Source organism: Myotis myotis, unplaced genomic scaffold, assembly GCF_014108235.1.
Source record: "Myotis myotis isolate mMyoMyo1 unplaced genomic scaffold, mMyoMyo1.p scaffold_m19_p_12, whole genome shotgun sequence".
NCBI classification, from domain to species: domain Eukaryota; kingdom Metazoa; phylum Chordata; class Mammalia; order Chiroptera; family Vespertilionidae; genus Myotis; species Myotis myotis.
This window is the reverse complement of record NW_023416316.1, coordinates 8448524-8475107: the sequence shown is the minus strand read 5'-3', so window position 1 is coordinate 8475107 and position 26584 is coordinate 8448524. Positions and strand designations below refer to the sequence as shown.

At 53.1% G+C, this 26584-nt stretch overlaps 2 protein-coding genes across 10 annotated transcripts in view; one reads left to right on the top strand and one right to left on the bottom strand.

Annotated features, from left to right (window-relative positions):
- Positions 1 to 382: 382 nt before the first annotated feature.
- LOC118667087 (alpha-1-microglobulin/bikunin precursor) lies at positions 383 to 11636 on the top strand. 2 transcript variants are annotated; one of them, XM_036329777.1, is made up of 11 exons: positions 383 to 595; positions 1278 to 1420; positions 2958 to 3034; positions 3947 to 4063; positions 4539 to 4640; positions 5447 to 5493; positions 7251 to 7310; positions 8906 to 8987; positions 10005 to 10172; positions 10449 to 10622; positions 11429 to 11636. In XM_036329777.1, the coding sequence occupies exons 1-11, from the start codon at positions 479 to 481 to the stop codon at positions 11611 to 11613; spliced, it is 1272 nt and encodes a 423-aa protein (XP_036185670.1). In that variant the 5' UTR covers positions 383 to 478; the 3' UTR covers positions 11614 to 11636. The 2 variants fall into 2 exon arrangements, with proteins under 2 accessions (XP_036185670.1, XP_036185671.1); XM_036329778.1 differs by having other exon boundaries at positions 479 to 595; positions 11469 to 11621.
- Positions 11637 to 19722: 8086 nt separating this feature from the next.
- Positions 19723 to 26584, bottom strand: part of ZNF618 (zinc finger protein 618) — a 148237-nt gene continuing 141375 nt past the window's right edge. For all 8 annotated transcript variants that reach the window (XM_036329768.1, XM_036329770.1, XM_036329771.1 and 5 more), the window contains 3 exons: positions 26153 to 26230; positions 22894 to 22995; positions 19723 to 22040 (listed from right to left, as the gene is read on the bottom strand). In XM_036329768.1, the coding sequence (XP_036185661.1) occupies positions 20524 to 22040; positions 22894 to 22995; positions 26153 to 26230 (1697 nt within the window). In that variant the 3' untranslated portion in view covers positions 19723 to 20523. The remainder of the gene's footprint in view (positions 22041 to 22893; positions 22996 to 26152; positions 26231 to 26584) is intronic.

Below are 26584 nucleotides of genomic sequence, written 5' to 3'. Positions count from 1 at the left end.
GAGGCCATAGACTTCCCTATGGTCTCTGATAAGTCACTTCCTCTCCCTGGGCCTCAGTTTTCTCATGTGAGAAATGGGCTCAATCAGGCTCATCCTCCTGACTCACAGGTGGTCCAGGTGGAATGACCAGCAGGAAGTTCAAGGCTACCTGGTTCCTTCACCCTCACATGCCCATGACAGGTGGGTGTTTCTGGGGGAGCCTTTCTGGGACGGAACCCAGCCTGGGCTGCAGCTGCCCTGTTGTGTTTGGTCAACGCCTCTTCTGAAACAGACCTCCTGGCCCCAGCCAGGGCACTACAGGGATCGACCAGCCCTGGCCTTGGGGCCCTGATTGGTCCTGGCTGAGCAGGGCAAACACCAAAGTCACCTATAAGCCAAAGGTCCCTTCCCCAGCCTCAGTTTGCAGCCACCTGGGTCAGGGAGCTCCTCTGTCCCCACTGAGCCTGTGAGTGACCCCCTTGGTAGAGGAGCCAGAGCCATGTGGAGTCTCGGGGCCCCGTTTGTGCTGCTGACCGCCTGCCTGGCGGTGAGTGCCAACCCTGTGCCCATGCTGCCGGACAACATCCAAGTGCAAGAGAACTTCGACGTGTCCAGGGTAAGGCTGTCCTCCGGGTGATGGGGTGAAGGCGGTGAGCTGGGGTCTCACTCTCCCCATCTGGAACTCAGGGCCGGGTCTCTAAAGGTTTTTCCTGCTCAGACTGTCTGGGGCTTGTTGAAGTGACAACTCCATGTACCTGCCATTCTATGGGACTCGTCTGACACCCCAAGTCCAATGCCCTCACCTTCGAACCCATCCAGAGAAGGTTTTATGCTGACTGCTACCCCTGCAGCCGCCACAATGCCCAGCCCTCACCCTTTAATCACTCACTGCATCCCACAGCACCCGTTAGCCTGTCCCGGGTCCCCTGCCCTCACAGGCCTGGGGTGGCACAAGGTGGGCATGTGGGGTTATGGGAAAAGAGAAGCAGGACAGAGACCTCAGGGCACGAGGCTGTGGACCCCATCCCAGTGAGCACAGCCCTCAGCTCTCAGCAGAGTAAGGCCTTCTGGGCGGGTGCGGGGGGCGCCTGAACCTCCCCACTCCAAGCTTGCCACGGTGCCTGAAGTTCCACCATTCGGGCTCCATCCGCCCTTGAAGCTGTGTGGCCTCCAATTAGCGATAAGATGTTGTCACATAAAAATCGAGTCATTCAGAGGAGGGAGGGGAGCAGACATCTGCCAAGTCTTCCTCAAGGCCAGAGGCAAATCCCAACCTGAGCACTGCGGCTGCCTCCTAGTTCTACGGGAAATGGTTCCATGTGGCCATAGGCTCCACCTGCCCCTGGCTGGTGCGGTTCAAGGACAGGCTGACCGTGAGCACGCTGCTGCTGAGAGAGGGAGCGACCGAGAGGCAGATCAGCACGACCATTACTCGTTGGCGGTGAGCTTGGGGATGGGGTGGGAGGGGAGGGGGACCAGGGCCCACCCCACCCTGCCTTCGCTCGCCACCATGCCCTGGGAAGCGGCAGACCTCTCCTTCCAGCCAGGCCCTGGCCTCTGAGCTGCGGATCTCTCTGCTTTGCTCCACCAACAGGGCGTCCCTTCTAACCGTCCCCTCTCCACCTCGCGGGCGGTGCCTCCAACGCTATGCCAGCTCTTCAATCTGCTCTCGCTTTTGGGCACCCCCTTAGCTCAGTAAGGGCACTTCCGCCCACCAGGGTCCCAGCCTGGAACTGGCCGGGAGAGGGCTGGCCTGGATCCTTCTCCCTGCTGTCAGTCAGCCCATCATCAAGCCCCTTCCATTCTCTTCTGGATTCTCTCCAATCTGTTCACTTCGCCCCTCTTCCCGGTCACTAGCCTTGGTCCGAGCCACCCCTTTCTTCCCTGCTTGTCTACAACAGCCTCTCTGCTTTTCTCCCCACCTCTAATCTCGAACCTTCCATTCAATTCATTCTTCACCCAGCAACCAGAAAGACCTTTCAAAAAACTCAAATCTGCTGAAACATTTCCATCGCTCCCTACTGCCCTTGGGAATAAAATTCAACCCCTTTGAGATGGCCTTCAAGGCCCCCCTGCCCCCAGCACTCACCATCCCCTGCCCCACTCTTTCCCAGGAACTCTGTGACCCACCCAAGTGGACCTTCTTTTAGTTCCTGGAATCCTTCATCCTCTCCTACCTCTCGGCCTTTGCACCATATATTCCTTCTACTGGGCTATTCCCCACTTCCCTGGGCTAATTCCTATGGATCCTTCAGGACTCAGGTTCTATGTCACTTCCTCCAGGAAGCCCTCCCTGACCACTGCAGGTTCAGGTTACATGCCTTCCTTTGTGCTCTTGGAGCACCTCATGCTTCCTGCATGTGGCACACTTGACTGCATCGGCCTCTGGCCTGCCCCCTGTCCCACTCAATTGTAAGCTTCCCACGGGGACAGGGCCTGTCTTGCCCTCCTCTGTATCCCCAGCATGTAGCACAGTGCCTGGCACACCGATGCTGCTCGAACAATAACAGCTAAGATGTGCGTAGTGCTTACGCTAAGCTCTTTACATTCAAAACCTCATTTGATCCTCTCAGCCACAAAGTGAGGTAGGCACTATCATTACCCCCATTTCACAAGTAAGGGAACTGGGGCAAGAGAGACACAGAGTAATCAACGAAGGCATTACTTCACCCCTCAGACTTCCCAGTGAATCAACATAATGTGCAGATTTGGTTAAGGAAGCTGACTTTTAGTACTCACTTTGCTAAGCGATGGCATGGATTAGTCCCTTTTTTCTCTGTCTCTCTATCCCCTCATATGTGAAACGGATGAGATGTCCCCCAAGGCTGATGTGAGGGTTAAACAAGATAATTGAAAATGTTACTTTCCAATTAAAAAAAAAGAGAGAGAGAGACATTTGGGAAGAACAGGAAGGAGAAGGGGTGTCGGACCATGGCCTCTACCCGCATTTACCTCGCCTATGGTTTGTTCACTTCCAGGAGAGGCGTCTGTGAGGAGTTCTCTGGGACTTACGAGAAGACCGACACCGAGGGGAAGTTCCTCTATCACAAATCCAGTAGGTGGAGTCAGAGGAGACACCATAGCTCTCTCCTTCGCCGGACAATACCTTGATGTCTTCAGCTCTCTTTCCTTGTCTCCCCCTCTAACCATTCCTCCGATTTTCCTGAGATGTCATCTAGCCTTCTTCCAAATGCTTCCTCCTCCTCCTCTTCTTCTTCTTCCTCCTCCTCCTCCTCCTCCTCCTCCTCCTCCTCCTCCTCTTCCTCCTCCTTCTCTCTCTTTCCCTCCTTCCGTCTCTCTATCACTCTCTCACACATGCACACCCAGAATTAGAGTGATGGTGTGAATGTGAGGATAATATCAAGATTTCATCAGTCTTCACGTTAGGCATCAGCTGATAAAGGTTTGCCAAGCATCTACCATGTACAGAGTGCATGATGCCATGTGATAGAGGGACTTGGACATGCGTTTATTCATTTATCCAGCAAATGTTTATTGAATATGCTCTGTGTGTTAACTAATTGTGCTCGGGGTTGAATATATGAATGTTTGGGTAGATGGATGATTGTAGTGAGAGAACAAACAAATGTTTGGTAAATGAATGAACATATGTATGAATGGCAGATAAGTGAATTAATCATCATCTGACAGATGATTGTGATTGATGATTTCAGGGATGGAGGAAAGAAGAAGGAAAGAAAGGAGAGAAGGAAGGAAGGAGGGAGGGATGAAGGAAAATGGATCCATTTATGGGTTGATATATGGAGAAGAGGGATGGATGAAGTGATGGTAGATGAATTAATGATAACTATACGGAGGAGATGGATGAATAGATAAACTAGAATATGGAAGGGATGGGTAGGCAGGATGGCTGAATAGCTGATGTGTGGGTGAACAGGTGAAGAATCACGGACCAGAGGAGTCTCCTGACCGCTGAGCCCTTTGTCTTCCCGCATCTCCCATGCAGAATGGAACATCAGCATCGAGTCCTATGTGGTCCACACCAACTATGATGAGTATGCCATTATTCTGAGCAAGAAATTCAGCCGCCGCCACGGACCCACAATTACTGCCAAGCTCTACGGTAAAGGCCTGGAAGCAGCTAAGCTCCTTGGAGCTGGGGGTGGGAGGGGACCTGTGGCTTAGGGACAGTGGCGTGGGGAGGAACGGGGAGTTTTGCTTTCCCTTCGGATAAAGCTTCCGTTACAGGACATGTGGGAGCATTTGCTTTGCCTGGAGGAGGCAGAACTCAGTCTCCCGTTTAAGGCAGAATCCTCTTCTTTTGATGTCTAAAATTCCAGACCGGAGAATTCCAGAGCCTCCGGGCCCTTGAGGAACCCGTGGAAGAGCCCTGTGTGGGAGTGGGGAGACCTGAGCAGGGGGTCGGGAGGGACCCTTTTTCCTTTTCTGGAGCTGACCTTTCCATCCTGTACTGAAGAGGTCAAATTAGACCAATGGTTTTCAACTTTCCCCTAATGAAAATCCTGGGCAAAATCCTCGCAGGTCCTGCCAGCCCAGGCCCTGCGGTTCTAGGAGTCTTCTCTGCTTCCCACTTACAGGGCGGGGGCCACAGCTCCGGGAGAGCCTGCTGCAGGAGTTCAGGGAGGTCGCCCTGGGTGTGGGCATCCCCGAGGACTCTATCTTCACCATGGCCGACAGAGGTAAGTGGCACCCCCACCCCACCTCGCATTTCTGTCTCCTCCTCATCCTCCACGGCCCCCAGAGAACATCTTCCTAGCCCCTGGGTCTGCCTTGTAACCCTCTGAGGTAAGCACAGCGGCAGTCCTCTTCCCTCGAGACAGAGAAGGCAGCTGGGGCCCCTGGATTTGCTCCAAGTCACACAGCGTGAACTTGGCAGAGCCTGGACTAGAACCAGTTCAATGTTCACTCTACTGGCACGTGTCTAAGTGAGGCGATAGCCAGACTCCACAGGTACCTCTTAGAGGTAATAGAGTGTTAGGGCTGAGGCATGGCCTCCAGAGTTAGAGCACCTAGGTTCCAACTGAGCTGTGTGGCTGGCGTCTGGCTGGTCAGTCTTCCAGAGCCTCAATTTCCTCATCTGTAAAATGGGGATAACAATGTCTCCCATATAAGTTACTGTGAGGAGTCAGTGAGATAAAGCCGTTAAATACAATAGCACTGTGCCTGGTATCTAGTAAGCGCTCAACAAATGTTAGCCATTGCTGCCCTGTGATGGTGCAGAGGACATGCTGGTGGTGGGGTGGAGTGGAGATGACGCCGATGGTGAAGATGGTGCAGCCACCAGCCTGTAGCTTTTCTCATGAATGACCTTCAGTAAGCCACGTGGGTGGAGCCATTCATGAGTGGGCTGTTGCAGGAGACAGTTCCCAGTGCGATGCCCCCTGGTGGCAGCCAGCACCATGAAAGCAGCAAAGCCCTCTCTGGTTTAGGATGCCCCCCAAGTGTGGTCCTCTTATTCACCTCCGTCTCCTGCCCTCTGATCTAGGAGAGTGTGTCCCTGGGGAGCAGGAACCAGGTCCCACTTCACCCCCAGTGAGTACTCTTTCCCCTACTCCACCCCCCAACCCCCGCTTGATTTTTGCTGCCCTTGCTTAGGTCCCGCTGTAGTGGTGGCGGTGGGAGTGGTGGGGGGCCATTGAGAGGGTTGGGGGAAGGCAGCAAGGGGCAGGGGGTTTGAGGTCAGTCCCACCTGGGCTCAATCTTGGTTCTGCCATTTAGGCTTCTTGCGGCACCACCTGGACCTCACTTTTCTCACGTATGAAATGGAGTAGGTAGTTGCCTTCCAGGAGCTAGAATTCAATGAGAGGTTACAGAAGGACTTAGCATGGTGCCTCAAACCAGTGAAGTATTTAATCATGAAATAACAATACTCAATAGATGAAAATAAAATTACTTCATCTTAAAAAACAAACAAATAAACTTGAGAGCAAGCAGCTTCTCAAACCACCGGGCAGAACGTCTAGGCTGCCTTTGGATCTGGGGCTTCCTTACGCCTCTGTTCTATTTTCCTGCTTTTTGCCATATTGACTGAGCTTTATCCATTCTTTTTTTCTCTGATTATTTGAAAACTATGTAGCCTAATTTATCCTGCCGATGTGTGTACAAATCTATATATGTGTGTAAAAATATATATAATGTTTACTTAGAAACATATCCTTGAAAATTGAAAAACTACAAGAAAGCAAAAAAAAGGACAATGTCCTTATTCCCACATAGAATTAACAGTTAATGTATTGTTTACTTCTACACTTTAAAGAAAAATTACCATTGATTTTATAAAAACTAACTTATATAAAGAATTAAAAGAATGCAGAAAAGTATTATTAACAAAATTAAAGTTCTTTAAAAATCCCACCACCTGGAAACTACCGGCATTCACATCATTCCAGGAATCCTGACGTGAAATCCTGGCAGGAAGATTGGGTGGACAGAGGCACAGGCTTAGATAGACTCTTATTAAGTAGGATTATATTACAGATGCTACTTCTGATTTTAAAAGCTTCCATTGTCGTTTTATATGAATTTTTAAAAAAATGAAGTGGACTTCTTGAACTCCAAGTAAATATTTCTTTACCACAAGAGACCTCTTTCTCAAAGAAGGCTCCAAGCAACGTCAAGGCTATGAGAAAACACTCTTAGAGGATGTCTGTTGTCTCTATGATTTGAAGGACAAATGTTCCATCTCCTTTCCCCTTTTTCTTTACGTTGTCCAGATCATTGCTGTCGCCATAATCCCCAGTCATTTGGGGGCCAGTGTTATTATTAATTTTTTTTATTAATTAGTTGATATTATGATGCTGCTTTTCTCTTGGCTTACGGTTCCATGTGTACAGACTTGTCTACCCAGTGAGGTGGAGATGGTGTCTTCTCACACATCTTTGCAATCTCCCCCCAGTGCCAAGATCAGTGCTGAACAATTGTAGATACTGAAGAAGGCCACTGGATTGATTTCATTTTCCTAATTAATGACTTTCTACATTTTCCAAATTTCCCTAGTGAATGACCCCATCAAACACAGAATCCAAGCCTTCCAGACCTTTCCCCGCTACTGGAGGATCCTGATTATTGATTTCCAGGCTGGCATTTACCCTTGGATTCTTCATTGCTTTTAGGAATAAAACTTGCCTATGCCCACGAATCAATTCAGGAATTCAGCACTGCTTTGTTGTTCCTTTAAGGGATTAACATCAAGCACGAACTGACGTTCTGTCCTTGGTATTGTGCAATGCTGGTTGATGCACACTGGTCTAATGTAACCAGTAACTCCAATATGCGCTTTCTACTCACAGTTTCCCATCGCCGTTGGCACTGGCACCTTCAACGGCCCCTACGAGCCTGCAGGAGGACAAGTAAGGCTTTTAACTCGTTTTGCTTCCGTTAACATCCCCCCTCTAGCAAGTGCTACCCCGAAAGGGCGAGGGCAAGGCTTCGTCTCCTTGGGGTGTGTGGAGACTCTGGAATCGTGAGAGTCCCCAATTTCAAGGGAAGTAGTGATTGTGTTTCAACTTCCACTCAGACAATTTCACCTCGGGATTTCGATGGCACCAGACCATTGTTTACAAAAGTATGATATGTAGAATGTTGTGACAAGCTTTCTAAAAATCTGGATTACAGCTATCGGACATGAACATTCCATCTTCTTCTGGCAAAGTTGTATTTTTTTTTAAATGACAAATTTCAGTTCTATTGTTTCAACATTCAAATATTATTGAATGTCTAATTTTTAGGAAAATGATGCGGAGGAACTTTGTAAATTGTTCTTTCATAGACAGCTTCTTCCCAATCAGCAGCACTTGGGGGATAAACATATGTACTAGTATTTAGATAGTCTCTCTGATCTTTGCGAGGGTTTCGAGACGTTAATGTTACTCAAAGGTGAGTCTTTCGGTGCGTCAAACTCTATATCAACAAATATAAAGCTGCTTTAAAATAAGATGAAACTCTTTATAGGAAAGCTTTGCTGCATAAAATTACAGCATTAAAAATGTAATTTTAATTTTACATTAAGATGAGTTTACTTTAACGTGTATTACATTTTTTTCGTGCTCTCTCTCTCTCTCCCTAGTGTCTAAGTTGTGTGGGGGCTGGTTCACTGTCTCTTGTTGAGCCTCTATTCCTAGTGCTTACTATTTCTTAAACAATAAATGAGGAGGACTAGAAAAATGCTATGTATTACAGCCAGCATACAACTTATAAATGCACTGTGTTTTTTGTTTTGTTTTTATTCAATTTATTGGGGTGACTGGTCAACATGAACATACAGGTTTCAGGTGTGGGGTTCTACGTTACAAGATCTGTATTATTGCACCTTGTGCCCACCACCCAAAGTCAAATCTTCCCCTGTCGCCATATATTAGGACCCCTTGCTCCCCCCAATCCCTTCCCTCTGGTCATCACCACACTGCTGTTTGTGTTCACGAGTTTCAGTTTTTGGTCCCACATCTGAGTGAAATCATATGGCTCTTAACTTTTTCTGACTGACTTCACCTAGCGTCATGTTCTCGAGGTCCATCCACGTTGCTGCAAATGGCGCTGCTTCTTTTCTTAACGCTGAGTAGTATTCCATTGTGTACATGTACCACATCTTCTCTATCCAGTGCCTTCAAGCTGCTCACATGGGAACACTACCCTTCCTTGGTTTCCAACTGTGGGGTAGATTCCTTTTCCATAATTATATCCTTTTGGCACTTCCACTGGAGGTGGGATGTGAGGTATTGTTACACCTCGAGGTTCTAATTTTTCATTTCAATCCAGAAATCTATCCCATGATACCCATTCTGGAATTCAGGTTGAAGTGTTCTGGAAAACAGGTCATTAACCAGTCTAGTATCTGTGCTTCTGTCCACAGCCTGACTCCCAATGCAAATGGTGTATGTATTGTAGGGGTACAGGTGAGCAATAGTGGCAAGGTGCCTGCAACAGCTTCTTTTCTTTGTCTCCCCAGAGAGCCCGGCGGGCTGTGCTGCCCCAGGAACAGGAAGGATCGGGGGCTGGGCAACTGGTAACTGGTCTAATGAAGAAAGAAGGTAATGATCAGGCACCCTTTCATCCTCTTCTATCAGACTCCAGAAAGGAAGGACCATGGCTGACTCACTCTGGCTGCCTTCATGACCATAAAATCCCTTTTCTTCCTACTACAGCTCAGGGTTAGGCCTAGGAAAGGCAAATCAAGTCCTCTGCCCTGTGCAGGGGGTGTGAGGGGAGCGAGGAGACGAAGCATGGTCTCAGCTCCATGGCGAGAAGCCAGTTCTTGCCCTGTCTCATGGTGTGGCCTCCCAGCTGTGCTTTCCTCATCTGTACAACCGCATAACCACCTGCTGAGCTGGCCACCAGGCTGGGAGCAAGGTGGGGAAGGAGGGAAGGAGGCTTCGTGTAGTTGACAGTACTTACCAACAACTCACTCTGCAACCACGAAACCTGCTCCACCCCAGACTGTGTGCTGGGCACGGGAGTCACAGAGACACAGCATCCATGTCTTTTTGGAACTTCTGGTCAAGTGGGGGAGGCAGCCAGGGAAGAAAGTGATGGACCCAAAAGGGAGGGTCAGCTAAGAGGCTGGAGTAGTTCAGCGGAAGCAGGGGTGAGGAGATCAAGGACTTCGTGGATGAAGGGGAATGAATGTTGTATCCAGGTATCCAGGTAGGGTTTTGCTCCATAAAGGCATGGGGGTGGGCTCAGTGAAGTGGTCAGGCTATCTGGCCTGGGTGCTGGTGAGTGTGTTCTCAACTGCTACTATTACAGAGGCTTTGGGCAGACAGGGCCAACATGGGATGGTGGATCTGTGGGTCGCTGGTAACTCCCCGTGTTCTGGAGTGAAATGAGCATTGATTTCGGAGTCCACAGACATGATTTTGAACCTCAGCTCTGTGTGACCCTGGGCAAGTCACTTTACCTCTCAGCGTCAGTGCCGTCGATAAAATTAGTTGGTAATCCTTCCTCGTGGTGCAGAGGTGAAGACTAATTGAGAGGACGCCTGGGAAGTGTCCAGCCTGCTGGCAGCTACGCAAGCACTCAGTAGGTGCTGCTGTTCCGCCCCTCCCCAGATGCCTGCCAACTGGGCTACGCAGAAGGTCCTTGCCTGGGGATGGTCAGGAGGTATTTCTATAACGGCTCCTCCATGGCCTGTGAGCCTTTCCAATACGGCGGCTGCCTAGGCAACGGCAACAACTTTGTCTCGGAGAAGGAGTGTCTGCAGACCTGCAGAACCGTGGGTGAGTCCGGGCCCTTTGCCACTGTGCGCGCTGTGAACCGGTGGCTAAGAGAGGATGTTCCCGGGGTGGAAATCCAGGGCGAGTTTCCGGAAGTCGTAGGAAGTGCCATTTGCATATGGGTGACCGTAGGCAAGTGATTTCTTCTCATCGGCGCCAGCTCCCCAGTCTAGAAGGGGCGAGGTGGTCTAGGTGAGCAAGGTCCCCTGGTTCAGGTCCTGTGCCTCGGGTTAGCCAAGCGGAAGGATTACTAATGCTGTGCCTCCCTCCCCTCCACAGCGGCCTGCAACCTCCCCATAGTCCCCGGCCCCTGCCGAGCCTTCATGGAGCTCTGGGCGTTCGATGCTGTGCAGGGGAAGTGCATCCGATTTCAATATGGGGGCTGCCAAGGCAACGGCAACAAGTTCTACTCCGAGAAGGAGTGCAAGGAGTACTGCGGCGTCCCTGGTGACGGTAGGAGGCCCTGTGGGGTGCCGGGCTGGGCCAAGGGGCTGTTGGGGTCCAGATGGGAGAGCCCTGTAGGTGAGGGCCTGGAGAGCTGAGCTCTGGACTCTGTACCAGGTGGCCAGCCCACCCACTCCCAGGGCCTCAGCTTCCTGTCTTTCATGTGGGGCCAAGCCCCAGGCCTCAGCCCTGCTAGGATGCGGTACCTGGGGTACTGGGTATAGACAGAGGGTGTGCAGGGCAGTCTGAGGAGCCTGGCCGAACTGGGCTGATCCTGGTGCTGCCACATTCAGGCCGGCCCCACTGGGCAGGTGCCAGTGTTAGCCTCAGTTTTCTCTTATAAAATGGGACAAAGCACTGATTTATTTCCCAGACTCCCCAGTGCCTGGCACGGGTAGTGCTCAGCGAACGGCAGCTATTTCTGATAGTGATGGTGATGCTATAAGGAGGACAGGGCAGGTCCACCTCGCTTTACTGCGCTTCACAGATATTACCACTCACTTTACTGTGGTAGTCGCTTTGCTACGCTGGTCTGGAACCCAACCCCAACCCGCAATATCTCCGAGGTACGCCTGTAATAGCATTGCAGGTACAGCAGCCACATGAGGTTACTGTGCCTTATCTCCCCACCGGGAAATGGCACCTAAAGTAAGTCAGAAGAGGCAGAAAATCAGACCATCCTGTGGAATGCACTGTGGGGACATCTAGTCATTCAGCAAGTGGGAGTTTCTGGCCTCAGGCCCCAGCTCAGCCCAAGCTGCCTCTCCCCCTCCATGAGGCACCCCCTCCCAACTTCCCCTGCCCTGGACCCGCAGGCGAGCCCCACACCAACACCCTGAGCCTCTGTGTCCACAGGAGACGAGGAGCTGCTGCGCTTCAACAACTGACTGGTCCAAGGCCAGTGGTCCAAGGCCAGAGGACGGCGGGGAGGCTGCGGGCCAGTGTCTGCCCCCGGGCCCCAAATCGGGCAGGCCGGGCCGAGGGACCTGGGTTCAAATAAAAGCCAAATCATGGACTCCTGAAGTTCCATGTCCTGACTGTTCATTGTCATCCTAGTGGAAGGAGACGGGGGGGGGGGGGGGCAGGAGGGGGCGACAAAGCTGGGCGGGCAGGAGCAGCCCAGCCGGCCCCAGGAGTGGGAAACGCGACAGAACCACCTTCCCTGCGTGAAACTGGCCATGCAAATTATGACACAGAGCACAGTCCCCCTGCTTGACAACAGTATAAAATAGGATTTTGCTTTCACAAAGCTAGAGGAGGGGGAACGCTCTGGGTACTTGTTTCTGCAGGAGGTTTGACGGGTCACCAGCGACCCAGGGTCAGAATAAGGTGCCCTATGTGCCCAGGGGGGTCAGTGCCTGAAATAATTCTCGTTCTTCACCACATGGAACCCCCGCCAACGTTTTACTTTGGCCACAGCCACGTCCCCAGCACCAGCTGCCGGGAGCTGAAAAGCCTTGGGCTGTTTCCCCACCAGGCCCTCGAGTTCCCATCTCCTGGGACCCCTTCCCCAGCCCTTGGCCCCAGGAGAATGTCCACTGACCTTCACGTTCTGTCCATGACGACCAGCAGGGCCCTGGACCAGGATCCGCCCTCGGTCCGGCTGGCTTCTCCGCCCTTCATAGGCCATCCAAGTGACTCAGGCACCAACCTGGCCCAAGAGCACGACTCTAGGAGCCTCCAGATTAGACACACTGAACATACAAACATCCGGGTTATGAATCTCTCTTGCGCGCTCCCTCCACCCAGAGCCCGGCGGGACGCGGCTGCTGCTGAGGCGGGGAGCCCAGCTTCCTGTCCTGAAGTGGAAGCTGCCGGGGCCGCAGAAGCCCAGGCAGGGCGGCTTCTCCCTGGGGTGAGCCTACTAAGGCCCGGGGCTACTTCGGTCAAGGCTGCTTCTCATGCCATTAGCCCATGTGCTTAGGAGACCCATCAAGAAGGGAGTTCCACATCCCTTGTTGAGGGGATGAACCTAGAGCAAGGATTTAGGTGCAGAGATCTTTGCAACCCTCTTGGTCAGACCACACAGAGTCCCCCTCCCACTGTCTCCTCCAAAGTCTAGCGCTTGGGAGAGGGCTGTCCTGAGGGACACGTCTGTGGTCACAGCCAGGGCTCTCTGGGCACAAGTGGGCGGAGTCTAGGCAGTGGGTTCAGGGGGAATCGGCAAACAAATGTCATCACACCGTGTCCACACCTTGCTCCCCCCACACATGCCTCGCACAGCAGAGTCCCCTGTGGCGCCTGAAGGTGCCACTCTGAAGAGTGACCTGGAGAACAAATGTTTAAACCAGAGGTGCCGCCGCAGGCGCACAGGCAGGCCAGCTGGTGGACGGGGTGTGTGGCTTGGAAGGTACTTTTTACAGCTCTGAAGGCGCCATTTAAAACCTGAGCGTCCATATACACACCTGGGCTTCTCAATTCTCTAGAAAAGGAAGTCCCGGCAGCCCGGGCCCTGCACCCTGACTTGAGCAGCCCCTAGCGACGGGGCCTCCTGAGGCTCACCAGCCCTGCCCAGGCCCGAGGCATCTGTCTCCCTATTTGCCAAAACCTTCCCAGCAAAAGGTTCCCTTGGATCCTGACTCTGTCCCTCAGGGGTGCGGTGGGGCTGAAGGACACCTGTGACCCCCGAGACCAGAGTCCGTGAGGCTCATCTCTGGAGGCCCCAGAATCCTTGTTGGCAAAGTGGCTGCCCTGGGGACTCCCCAGATTCTCAAGTGGTCCCTCATTTCTGATACAAAATAGACGTGGCTATTTTTAAACTTACTCTGTTTTAAACTTGAACATCCAGAGGCTGGCCCTTCTGCTGTAGGCAGGCTCTGGGCCAGGCCGTGGTCTTGTTGGTGCTGCTCCCACGTGTGGGGAGGACTGTCAGCTGCAGCAGGACTCCGGGCTTGTTCTAGACCACATAGAACTCCCCGGTTACATTCCGGCTGCTGGCCCAGGGCTGTCCACGCCGCTAACTGCAGGAAACCCCCACAGGATGGCTCAGAGGGTGGGCTGATGCCCCCGGGAGGCCGGCCCAGCCGGAGCCCACATGAGCTGTTGAATGTGCGATTCGATGGAACGTGTTCATCTGACCCAAGTAGCCCGCTCTCTTCAAGAGCAGCCTGCACCTGGTTGAAGGCAGGGATAGAGGCGCTGGGTGTCCGGCATCCGCCTTTGCACAGGTGTTCCCGCTTGAAGGGCCATCACCCTTCCCGCCCACTCAGGCCGCAGCGCATCTTCCAATGGCATCTTTGTCCCTCTTGCCTTCGGCTGGACTCTATTCAATTGGAGCATTGCTGTGCCTGTGCCTGTCGTGGGGCAAGTCCACCCAGCAGTTCACCGTGGAGGGCGCTCGCAGATGCCATCAGGAATTTGGCAAAGTCCCGGACTCCCTTCCCCAGAAAATAAGATGTCACACACAACACATAACGCCACGCACATCACTGGGGAGGCCAAGGCCACAGGCTCACAAGAGGCACAGGAACGACTGCTGGGCAAGGCGAACTTGGATCTGCCCCTTAGGCACTGGGTCTGTAGGACCCAGATGAAATCCATCCTTTCTTCCATGGGACGATGTCCATGAGCCAGGCCTGTAGGGACCCCGTCTCCCCTTGGCCATGTCCCTCCATCATTTATCAAACATTGGCTGAGCAGGGTCTGGTGCTGGAGGTAAGCGATGAGCTCAGATGAATTAGCAGCGCTGGCCTTGGGCTGGACTCCAGCTGTGACCCCCAGGGGCCCTGCCCCTGATCCATCTCCACTCACCAGTAGATGCTCCTGACTGGATGACACAGCCCAACCGCACACCCAAAAAATACCACCACACACTGCCATCTTCCTAAAGGTCGTTTTATTGTAAAACCATAAATACAACACCGACATGAAATCATTTAAGCAACTGATCCTCTCTAACCATTAAAAGGATGTCTTTTGCCTTGGCTTCAACAACCGGGAAATAATGTCGCAAGAATTCATGGGGTCGAGGGGTTCTGAATTCTGGGCGGGGGCTTTTGGCGATTTAAGGAACCAAGTGGAACCTTCCTCTTCTCCCTGGGAATGTCCCACTTTTGGACAAGAACAGACCGTTAAAAACAGCAACATTTAAACAGCTCAGTTTTAAATTTTATTACTTCGTAAAAATCTTTCCTTTTTCTGTTCCTTTCCTCCATTTGACATCAGTAAAAGTTTGAAACATCACGAAATTGATTTGGCTGTAAATGGAGAAAACGGTACCAGGGACCCAAACAAAGTGAAACGGAAAAACCCAAAGGACAAACAGAAAACCCTTAAATACACCCACAAGTTTGGTCTCGGGGGCTCACACATCACACAAGAACCGTCAACGCAACCCCCATGCAATGTGACCCCTTGCAGAGCTGTCGGACCCACAGGCTGTTGGATCCACACCGACACAGGAGACCGCAAACAACGTCTTTTGTTAATTAACACAGCAAGGGTGACACTAGGTAACTTTTTTTTTTTTTTTAAATACAGTACATGGTACACAGGGTCCCAAGATGGCCCTGTATAAACCCCTCGTGGAGACTTGAGCCAAGCACTGGCTGTTTATAAAAATATTGTGTTGCTACAAAAGTATAAATTAATGCTACCGGTATTAAGAAATATTAAACACATAAAACTTATAAGGATTAAGAAAAATATTCATTAATACCTGTAGAAAACTCTGGCCTAAAAAAGATATTTTTTTGTGTTTGTTTTTTTGTAAATTTTTTTTTGCATTTTTTTTTTTAAGATGACTTGAGTTTCTTGCACTCGAAGAGAGAGACACAGTCAGATGTGCCTATGGTATTGCCTAGAACGTCTTCACTACTGAGAAAGGATGGGGGTGTGCGCACGTGGCTACGGAGTGGGGCCTGGGAGGGAGGGGCACCAAGGCTTTCTCAAGCTTTACCTGATGTGAAAGAATCACCGACGGGAAGCTGTGGGGGAAAGACAAAGGTAGGATCAGAAGAGAACGGAAAATAATTTATCCTTTTTTAAAAAATATCTCTGCTTCAGGTGGTTGTACAAAATGATTTCCTGATGGTTGGGATCTGAATGGCCCTGGACACGTTGCCCGGTGGGTCTGAGCCTTCAGCCCCGCAGGTCCCTCTGTCTCTTGGGTGGTGAGTCCCAGCCCCAGGCCAGTCCACGAGCTGGCTCACTGCTTGGGAACCCAGCTGCCCTGGCTGGGCGGGAGGGGGTCCTCCTTCCAGCTGGTCTCAGACCCCCAGGTCTCTGCCAACCTGCATTTCAGGAAGCGCCACAGGGATCCCGGGCCCCTGAGGTTGCAGTCGAGGCTGGGCTGTGCCCCTGTAAGGAACTTTGGTTTGAAGAGTCAAGGTGCCCAGTGGATGGGTGGGACCCTCATGGGTCCAATGCTGACGCCCAACTGCAAACCCAGCAGATCCTCCTCGGAACAGGAGCCGAGTCTTTGAAGCAACACCGTGGTGGTGGCGGAGGGGGCATGAATAGACCAACAGGATCTCCACCCTCATCCACGCGGGGAGCAGGTGCCTTTTCGCAAGGAAAGCACAGGGCCCCTCGGGGAAAGGCAGGCCTCTAACTGACTACGATCCTCAAACCCAAATGAGAGCCCAAGAGAAACAATCAAATCCTCCAGAAAATCCTGAGGGGGGAGCCAGGAGGGGAAGAGGAGAGGGAAAACACTGTATCATTGGTTCACCATAACTGGCCTAGCAAACATTAGCCACAGTGAAGAGGGGGCAGCCCCATCCCAAGACTCCCACCGGCCCAGGTGGATACCGGGGGCTGGGCCAGGGCAGGCAGGGCCAAGACAGGAGCCCTCATCTCCTGTCTCTGGGGACAGCCTGAACCTTCCTTAGCCTCTTGGTTCTGTCTAAAGCAGCAGCCTGTCTAGGAGCCCTCCTGCAAGTACATCCCAGGGACACAGGCGTTGGCCTGTCCCCAAGGCCAGGGCGTAGCCATGAACTCAGTCCAGCTCCAGGGCGCAGGAGCCCACTCACATGTCCTGTGCACTTCCTCTTCCATCTCTGCGTGTCCCTCACGATGACAATCTCCAGGTACTGTCCCCTCCGGGCCATTTCTCACGGGCCCTCCTTCTCCATCCGCATCCCAGCCTCATTTCTAACCTTCCTTGTGACCCTGTGGAGCCCAGAGAGCATGCGCTGTATCCTTGACATCCCTCCAGGGGCCCACGCACTCTCCAAGGAGCCCGGTCCAAGTCCAGGAGGAGGCAGGCAGCCTCCCGCAAGCACGGGGACTCCCAAAGACAGAAGCTCGGCGTCACAGTGGAAAACTTGCCCTGCAGTTTGCCTCCGGTGTTTCTTGAAAGCGAAGGACAGGAGCAAACCGAAGGAGAGAACTCCTGGCAGCCTCTGGACCTGGTGTAGACAAACAGTCCTTCCTGGAATCCCAGAGGCCCACACTCCTCAGTGTGCCATCAGGCCTTGCCCAGCCAACAGCCACTCTGAAGGCCAAGCATGAGGTTGCCAGGTGGGCTGGAAGCAGACGCAGCAGGTGGCCCCTCCCCTTGTGTTTCCTGGTTTCTAACTACCACCCGGGGGGGAGGCCTGGCTGGCTGACCGAGGCGCAGGGAAGGCAGGACGTTGCTGGGACAGGAGCATCTACTCGCGATGACTGGGATGGCACCGCTGCTCTTGGTGGAGTCGAGACCCCCTGGCTACTCCAAATCTGAGGACCACCCACGAAGCACAGTCCTTTGGGCTTGGGTGGGGAAGCCAGCTGACCTCAGGGGAGGGGCCAACCCCGCAGTCTCCTCTTGGGTCTGTGTACACCAAAGCAAAGGCCCGTTCTGTCCTGGGAATCACGTGGCTTGAGACGAGTTGTGTCCAAGTCAGCAGGCGAACACCTGGAGCTGCCCAGAACATGACAGGAACGGTCCCTGGTCTGCCAGCTGCCACGGGCCTGTGCTGGGCAGCCCCACAGCTGTCAGAGGAGCAGGAAGCAGGAGACAAGACCCTTCCGTAGGTCAAGGCCAGGTCCGGTGCCTGGAGATTAAGTGGAAGAGCCCACCTCCATCCTTTGGCTGAGCTAGAATCTGAACAAGGTGGATATTGCTATAAATCGGGGGCCAGTGGCTGGACCTGTGAGATCTTTGGGTTGTTAAGCAGTTGGTGGCAGCAGGATCTGCACTATGGGAACTGCCTGCGTGAGGAAGCAGGCTGAGGGGCGACACCAGCTTCTGGGGATCCAGAGGTTGCGAGAGAGAGATGGCTACCTGCCACCTCGTCACCACAGGTGGTCGAGGCAGCCCCAGGAGACAGCTTCAGCGCCTGTCCTAAGGACTAAACTCAGGTGGAACGGAAGACCAGATGACGACACGTGACTCGGTACCTAGAATTTAGTGAGACTCGAATTTCATTCTGGAGGGCTGACATCCCGTGGTCCAAAGACTCTAAATGCACATCTGGACTTGGTCTCTGATGGCTTTACAAGAAAATGAAATGCCTACTTCCTAACGAACTGGCCGAAAAACGGGGCAACACCAGCACACAGCTCTGCTCCACGTAGAGGGAGGATGGGCCCAAGGCTGTTTCCACCGACCACACCAAGGGAGCAGCTCTGACCCTCCTGGTGTGGCCCCTTCCCTGGCAGCAGAGCAGAGCAGGGCGGGAGGAACCTGGAGCTGGAGGTACCTGTCACTCCTCAGCACCCCTGCAGCCACCTTCTGCAAGGCCCGGAGGCCCGAAGTCTGCCGAGACACTCTAGGAAGTGACATCAGGTGACTGGCCAGTGCGAATGGAGGCTCTTCTGATGGTGTGAGCCCAGCTGGAGACGTTGAGGGGAAACACCTAGCCCTTCTCTGGGTGAGGAAGTGGCAGGGCGGTGGCTGAGGCCATGGCTTTGCTGGAGAGAACGTGCCCACGCCCACTCTCATACATTGCAGTACATCCAAGTCTCGGAGGGGTGGTTCTCATGAGGCAAAGTGAGCAGGAGAGGCCCCCGGGACAGTGTTTCTATACCAGCGTCGCTTGCCCATCTGCCATGGGCCAGGAGAGGGCAGGGTACAGTGCTTTCTGTAGTCGAGGTATCTGGCAGTTGAGTAATGCTTTCTTAGGAGGAAGGGGTGGAGTCGCCCTAGCCCCCCGAGACGGCAGAATGTGCCGTTGTGGAAGCCACGTGGCCGTCCTCAGCCTGAAGCCCTTGGTGTCGCCATCTCCAGGCCACAGCCATGGGCACCGGAGGACGGGAGACCACCAGCACTTTATTCACAGAGAGGTGGGCCAGGGCTGATCACTGATCCTGGCGGAACCACCTCTTAGATGGCGGGGGGGGGGGGTGGGGGGGGGGCGCACCCACCCTCGGTGTTTGGACTGAGTGTGTACAAACGGAACTGCTCGTGGAGAGAAAAGCCTACGGACATCTTTCACAGCATCGTTCAGTGTGGCCTCATGCCATTCCACCCTCCAGACATCCATCGTTTGGCCCACAAGGCACCGCGCGCAACTATTTACTGGAAGGAGGGCTGAGGCTCGAGTGTGGGGACCCCAGGGCTGTGAGCAACAGACCCACCGGAACCCCTGGGGTCCTGGGGAGGGGTGGGGAGGTGGTGGGTCTGAGGTGTGACGGACGTGAACGTGGATCAGCTCAGGAGTCCCTGCTGAGTCCCTGCTGAGCTGAGAGTGTCAGTGATGTGGCGAGTGGTGTAATGCACTCTGGGTATATCAGTCGGACATTCGCAGGAGCGGACGCGGCGAGCCAGGAAGGCGGGCCTTCACTTACATTCAGGAGAAATCCTCAACCACAGGCGTCCCTATGGCTTCCACCGAACCCCACCCCCATGGAACCTGTGACTCCAACCCGACTCCTGGTCTCCACACAGCACAGACCAGTGCGTGGTCCTGGCTGTTCGAATACACAGACACGGGACTGTACAGGGAAGGCTAATGGAAACCGTAGGAGAGCGAATATACCACTGAGATGAGCTAGTTTACAGTGTGACTTGAGGAACAAAAATGGCAATTAAAAAAAAAAAACAACCTTCAAAACATAAGTTATAGACATTCAGTGCCTCCTAGCAGAGTCTAAATCAAATCTGAAAAAACAAAACCAAAAGGTAAAAACGGCTAAAATGTTAGGAAGAGAATTAAGGAGTGGAGATAGTATCTATACTTCTCTGAAATATGTATTTTTTTTTTTTCTTCTTATATTAGAAAGCCAAAAGTCAGCTTTCTATTCTTAAAGTCTCCTTTCCTGATCTGGGGAGATAGATAGGTGTGTTTCTAAGGCGGCTGCCCCGTGACACCCGCCAGTGTCTCGAAGGCAGCTGCTCAATGCCCTGAAGGTGAACAAGAACAAAGTCCAGTGCAGAAACTGTCCATCTGATGCAGTTTGGAGAATCCATCGCAGGGCAGCCGGGGAGGGCGGGGCAGCCGGGGAGGGTGCATTAGGGTGAGGAGGGCTGGAGGGAGGGGGCATGAAGGGAAAAGGGGGACCATGGGCTGAGGACAGAGCGCGTCAAGTCACTTCAGATTTCAGCTGCCTGAACACTTTGCAACATCGGCGTCCTACCAACCTGCGCACCTGAAAACCAAGTCTTCGAAGCCCCTGGCCGAAGGAAACAAGGTGAGCGTTTTCCCTCTTTCCCACACCCTCGGCTTTCCCAACACGCCCAGTTTAATGCACACGCGCCCACGAGCAGGCGTGGACATGCACCAGGGTAGTATGTGTGTGCACGCGTGCGCGAAGCTACCACGGCCACGCAGATGAGCAAAAGAGCCTCGCGCCCGCGCCCACGGCCCACGTGCTGGGACACACACATGCACACACACTGGAAAAAGCACTGAAGTTCCCAGGGGGCGTTTAGAATGAGGTCCACAGTGTTTAGAACTTAAACTCCTTCCCTTTGTTGGCGACAGTGTGGTGTAAATTTTTTCCCGACCGTTCTCTCTCGCTTTTCTCTTGTTCGGAAGTAGAAGTCTTAAAGCATGTTGGACTTCAGAAACATGAGTTTGTTCGTATCTTCGGGGCTGAGCAGTCGCCTCCTTTTGAGGAGAAGCGCCTGCTCACACATACTGACACACCCACTCCTGGCCCCCACGGCCGGGACCGCGAGGAGCCAGAAGGCCAGCCTGGCGAGTTTCGTGTGCTTCTGGGTCACGCACGACCAGTACTGGAAGAGATCAGGGGTGGCCTGGAAGAGGGGCTCCTGCAGGTAATCGTACACCTCGCTCTTGCCCAGCCGATCGTCCTCCTGAGTGGCGGGGTTCTCGCCGGCGGCAGAGCGCGGCTTCTTGGCGGCGGGTTCGAAGTCGGCCTCCTCCGTCCAGGACTCCTTGACCTCGTTGATGAGCTCACACACCTTGCCGATGATTTCCTCGTGCTGATACGGCGGGACCGGCCGCAGCTTCTGCTGTGGGTCCAGGATCATGGCCACCTTATGCGCCGGGTGCACCTTGAAGTTCTCCTTGAGGGCTTCCAGGAAGAGGTGGCACAGCTTGCTGACCGTGCCCGCGTCGTTGGCCTTGGCCGTGAACAGCTTCTCCAGCCGGACGTAGGTGGGCAGCACCAGCTGCAGGGTGGGCTGGCTCTCGTTGCTCAGCTCGATGACCGCCTGCTTCACCGGCGTGAGGATGGCCGCCAGGTTGCTGAGCAGGTGCTTGTTGAGGCTCTGGATGAGGTTCAGCTTCTTGGCCCGGCTGTAGAACTCGCAGATCTGCTCGTAGCGCTCATGCACCAGCAGCAGCGAGTCCGTGACCGAGTTCCAGCAGGGCGGCGGCGACGTCTCCTCCAGCGACCCGAAGGTCTCCTTGGCGAGGCCGGTGGAGCCCGCCAGGTCCTCGCACACGTTGAGCAGCTCGATGACCTCGTGCATGCTGCGGGCCTGCAGCGTCCGCTTGCTCAGCACGCTCTGCACCACCGAGTTCAAGGCACAGGCTGAGCAGCGGAGGCACATGCCGGCCTTGGAGAAGGCGGACGCGCTCACCCGGCAGTCCGTCACGTACACTGTCCTGATCTCCGACATCACGAACTCTGACAGCACGTTCTGCACCCAGTGGTGCACCAGGTCGCCGCTGTCACGGATGTCCGCTCCCTTCACGCCCAGCACGTAGCTCTTGATGTGGTTGCCCTCGGCCTGGTAGGCAGTGAGGATGTAGCAGGAGTCGGGGCCCACGCTCTGCGAGTGACAGGTGACGCCGATGCCCAGGCAGGCGTTGCTGCCCAAGGCACACGTCACCTTCACCTTCACCTGGTTATACATGCGCGGCAGGTGCTTCAGTGCCAGCGTGTTGAAGTTGCCCAGGATCTCGGTGACGGAGAAAGCCCCGTAGCGGGCGCCACTGTCCACCAGCGTCTGGGCCAGTTTCAGGAACTCCTTCCCACTCACCACGCTCAGCGCTCCCAGGTCAGCGCACATGACCCGCAGCAGCCGCTCTGCGATGTTCTGCCGCTCCTTCTCGGGGATGATGCTGTTGGATGTTAAACCGCTGGCCGTGGCTGGCAGGGGACACAAGGAGAGATCGGATTAACCCTGGCATCTGAGGCTCCTTGATCCAGCAGCAGACTAATACTCCCAGCATCTATTATTAGGAATTATGAACAGATTTCATCTTGCACAGAAATTACATGAGTTTCACGAGAATAACATTCTATGACTGATGGATTGATAATGCCTGTCATGGGCGTGGGAATACAACATAGTGGTATGTGTGCAGCATACTTGCTGCATGGGCCAGTCACCCAGACTTTTGAAGCCAACTAGTCTAACCCAGTGGTCGGCAAACTGCGGCTCACGAGCCACATGCGGCTCTTTGGCCCCTTGAGTGTGGCTCTTCCACAAAATACCATGTGCGGGCCCGCACGTACAGTGTGATTGAAACTTCGTGGCCCATGCGTGGAAGTCGGTATTGTGTGGAAGAGCCACACTCAAGGGGCCAAAGAGCCGCATGTGGCTCGCGAGCCGCAGTTTGCCGACCACTGGCCTAATCTCTTCCTCAGTATAGCAACGGCTGCTAATAAAGGCGCCTCCAGTGAACAAAATGCAGGAGGCCAACATGTCAGGAAAGAGCAACCAACAGAAACTGAGAGTGGATGCCAGTTCTGATCCTGTCACCAATTTGCACTCTGATCACACACAGATCACCTCCTCTCCCCAGGCCTCCTTTTGCCGACCCGATGAGTTCTTACTAGTAAGTGTGAAAGTGCTTTGGAAACTGTTATGCATGGCCTTCCGTCTCCCTGGGAGGCACAGGGGCGGGGATGCGGGCAGAAGGGAGCAACCCGAGCGGGGGCTGGAGGTGCGTGGGGCAGACCTCCGCGAGTCCCCGGCTCCAGCCTGGAAGAGACCTACTGTTGTTGGCGCTGTTCCTCTGGGCCGGGGGCTTCCACTTCTCTTCCACAACAGCAGGTGGCGATCGGGACTGGTTAGAGGTGATGTTGTTCTCGTTGTCGGCTGTGGGCACAAAGGGGACGGTGTGTCACCCGACAGTATCAGAGGCCTGTGGACTGACAGACGAGAACTAGAGCGGGGCGGGGGCGGGCACGCATGGCCCCTGGGACTGGCCTGGAGCCAAATCCTGGCTCCTCCTCACACAGCTCCCATAGGTTTGCGAAGCCTCGTTTTCATCATTTGGAAAAATGAAGATAATCACACAGATGGGACACAACTGCTGGAAGGACTAACAAGAGATAGCGCAGGGAAAGGGCGGAGCACGGTGCCCGGCGTGGAGTAAGTGCTGAGCAGGTGGGGATCACAGCACCCGGGTCTGGCTGGGAGGTCCCCCCCCCACGCCCCCCACACACACACAACCCCAGAATTCTAGCTCTGAAATGGGGGAGGGGTTCCAGTTACACTCTAAAGCATTTCACACTCTCACGTCTTCAAAGTGTGGTTTTTTTTGGACTTTTCAGTATATTTATTAGAAATTTAGTTTATGAGGCTGGCATTATCCTGATCCAAAACTAGAGAAAAACATTACAAGAAAAGAAACGACAACCAATATCCCTCGTAAACATATACATGAAAGTCGTTACCAAAATATTAGCAAGCTAGATACAGTAACATATAAAAAGAATAGCATATCATGACTATGGAGTTTATCCCAGAAATCCAAGTTGAGGTTAATAATTGAAAACCAATCAGTGTAATGCCCTATACTAAGTGGAAAAAACAAATAGAAAAATCATCCCCACAGATATAAATGCACATTAAAATATGACCAAATTCAACAGCCACCCACAACACAAACTCTGAGCAAACTAGGAAGAGAAGGAAACATCTACTTGGTAAAGAGCATCAGAGAAAAGTTGATGGAAATAAAAAGGATTTTTATACTATAAAGGATTATAAAGAAATACTACAAACAGTAGTCGTCCAACAGATTAGATAACCTGAATGAAAGAGACATATTCTTAGAAAGACATAAACTACCAAAAATGATTCAAAAACCAGAAAATCTGAATAGTGGTTTCCAGGGCTGGGATGCAGGGAGGGCCTGGCTGCACGGAGGCAGGAGGGAGCATTCTGGGTTGATGGTTAACCCGTCCAACTATACTCTTAAACTTGAGAACTTCACTTCTGTAAATTATATCCCAATGAATCTGACTTTAAAACGACTGAAGAGAAACCCATTAAAAGAGTAACAGTGGTTAACTTTGAGATTAGGACCCGTTCTTCATTTCCCAATTTCTCTGCATTTTCCCGAATTTCTTTTAATGAACAGATCTTACATTTAAAAAGGGGGAGCGCAGATTTTAAAATGGAAACCGGCAGCCTTTCTTGTGGACGTTCTCCACTAGAGCACAGGGATCTGGAAGGCCTGGGTTTGAACCCAGCTCTGCCAGGGCTGTGGGTGTGACCATGAGTTCGTCACTTCTGGGCCTCAGTTTCCCCTCCTACCTCCAAAACGCTGGGGCTGGACAAGCTGCAGGGTCATTCCCTCATTCTGACTGTCCGCGGGACTTGGAATCCAAATTACTCAGCCTAGCATTAGATAACAGTCTGGTATCGGTTGAATAAAACAAAATAAAATGTTCCCTCCATATCTCAGATGCTGCTACTGCATGGGTGAGGTGCTGTAAATGCTCTGTAAAAAGGCTTGACTTACAGCTTGAGCTGGACATAACATTTACTCTGTGTGGCTATCCCTATGTACACAGGTACACACACATGCGCGCACATACACACACTCACGTCTGGTCTACAAGGGGCTGGATGCAAAGCTGGAAGAAAGGCTGTCCCCCAGGGAGGGACCAATGCAGGAAGGAGGAAGAGCATGGGGCTAACATCGTGACTGCATAGCCTTGGACTTTTCAGTACATTTATCAGAAAGTTACTAGGCCATTTTGTGCCTCTATTTCCTTATCTGTAAAGTGGAGCTAATACACTTAACTCAGAGGGATGTTCTGAGGTTAAGTGAGCTAATATGTGCGAAACTCTGAGAATAAGTTCTGGCACCAAGGAAGAGCTCAGATCATGTTAATAGCTGTTTAGACCAGTGATTCTGTTCTCTGAGCCTCAGTTGCCTCATCTGTACAATGGGATCCTGTCAGCTGGCGAACAGGCTTGTTCAGATCAAACGAAATAACCACCTGACACATACTGATCGCTCACTGACTGTTAGCTGTCTTTAGTATTATTCCTGACAAAACAGGCTCCTGACCTATTACAAAGCAAGACAGGTTTCCCTCCAGCACCGACAGGAAGTTTATTAGCAGGAATTACCCTGTGCCTTTCAGCAGCCTCTTAATGAGATTGGTGTTATTCGAGGCTGATCCCCCTTCGCAGCAGCGCTGTGAACTGCGCAGATCATGACGTTTAATTTCTCTCTTTGGAGTCAATCCTTTAATCCTGACGCAGCCTGGCTGGGACTCAGCCTGGCTTTGCACGGGATTGCTTCCCGCATTCTCTGCCGGCACTGGACCAGAACAAAGCGGCCCAAAGCTCTTCATGGAAAAAGTGGAGGTGCTGGAGGAGGTGGGGCCACCAGGAGGTGCAGCCTTGATTTGCATTTTAATGGCCTCTGCCCAACTGCCTGAGGCATGGCCTAGCACTGGCTCCAGACTCTTCCCTAATTAGCCTCAGCTTCCAGAGGCGGGCAGAGCAGGTGGAGGGTTGGGGCTTCAGAGGAGGGAGGGAGGGAGTGGGCTGTGGGAGTTTCAGGCCGTGGTCCCTGAGCAGCCTTCAACTGTGGTCCCTGAGCAGCCTTCAACTGCTGTCACTATTCCCCGTAAGGTCAAGTCTAAATGCCCCAAGCTGGCATTCAAGGCCTTCCCTGGGCCTCCCCACTCGCATCTCTGGCCTCTGCTCACTCTGACCTCAAGTCACACTCAACATCCACCTTCACATTTCCCTGGTGAGTTCCTATTTGGCCTTTAGGTTCAACATGGGAGCCACAACCTTCCAGAAGCCTGCTTCAGCCCCGTGCCACTCTCTGTGCTCTCCCGAGTCTGCTGTCCCCACTAACCCCACCCCGAAGGACTGGGGATCCTGAAGGCAGGTCCCATGTCCTGTGACCATTTCCTGGGAAAGAGTGGCCTTCCCTGGTCTGGGGGGGGGAGGGGGAGGAAGGGGGTGCTGCAGCGCCCCAATGGGCTGTGGGGGCGCTTACCTGCGTGGGACTGCATGTGCTCCAGCAGGTTGTTGTAGAACTGGAACTGGATCCCACAGGCGCCACACGTGTAGGGTTCTGCGGGGAGAAATGAAGCAGCCGTTTTAGGGGCAGAAGGACCTGGGCGCCTTCCTGCTGGGCTGTGGGCAGATTGGGAACTGGGAACCCCAACACACACTGGGGCTCTGGGCCCAGCCTGACCTGCCCCTGGCACTAACGGGTGAGCGGGAGGCCGGGGGCAGGAAGGATTGATGGGGAGACGGGGACATGCGGCCTCAGAGAGCCTCTGATGCGGTCAGGCAGCCATTTACTGAGTGCTTACTGTGTGTCAGGCCCTGTCTGGGCACTGGGGGTGAGGTGCGTGGGGCAGATGGGCTGGAGGAGGGACAGGAGCTCTCAGCCAGAGACCGGGTCTTATTGGTTCCCCGGCCC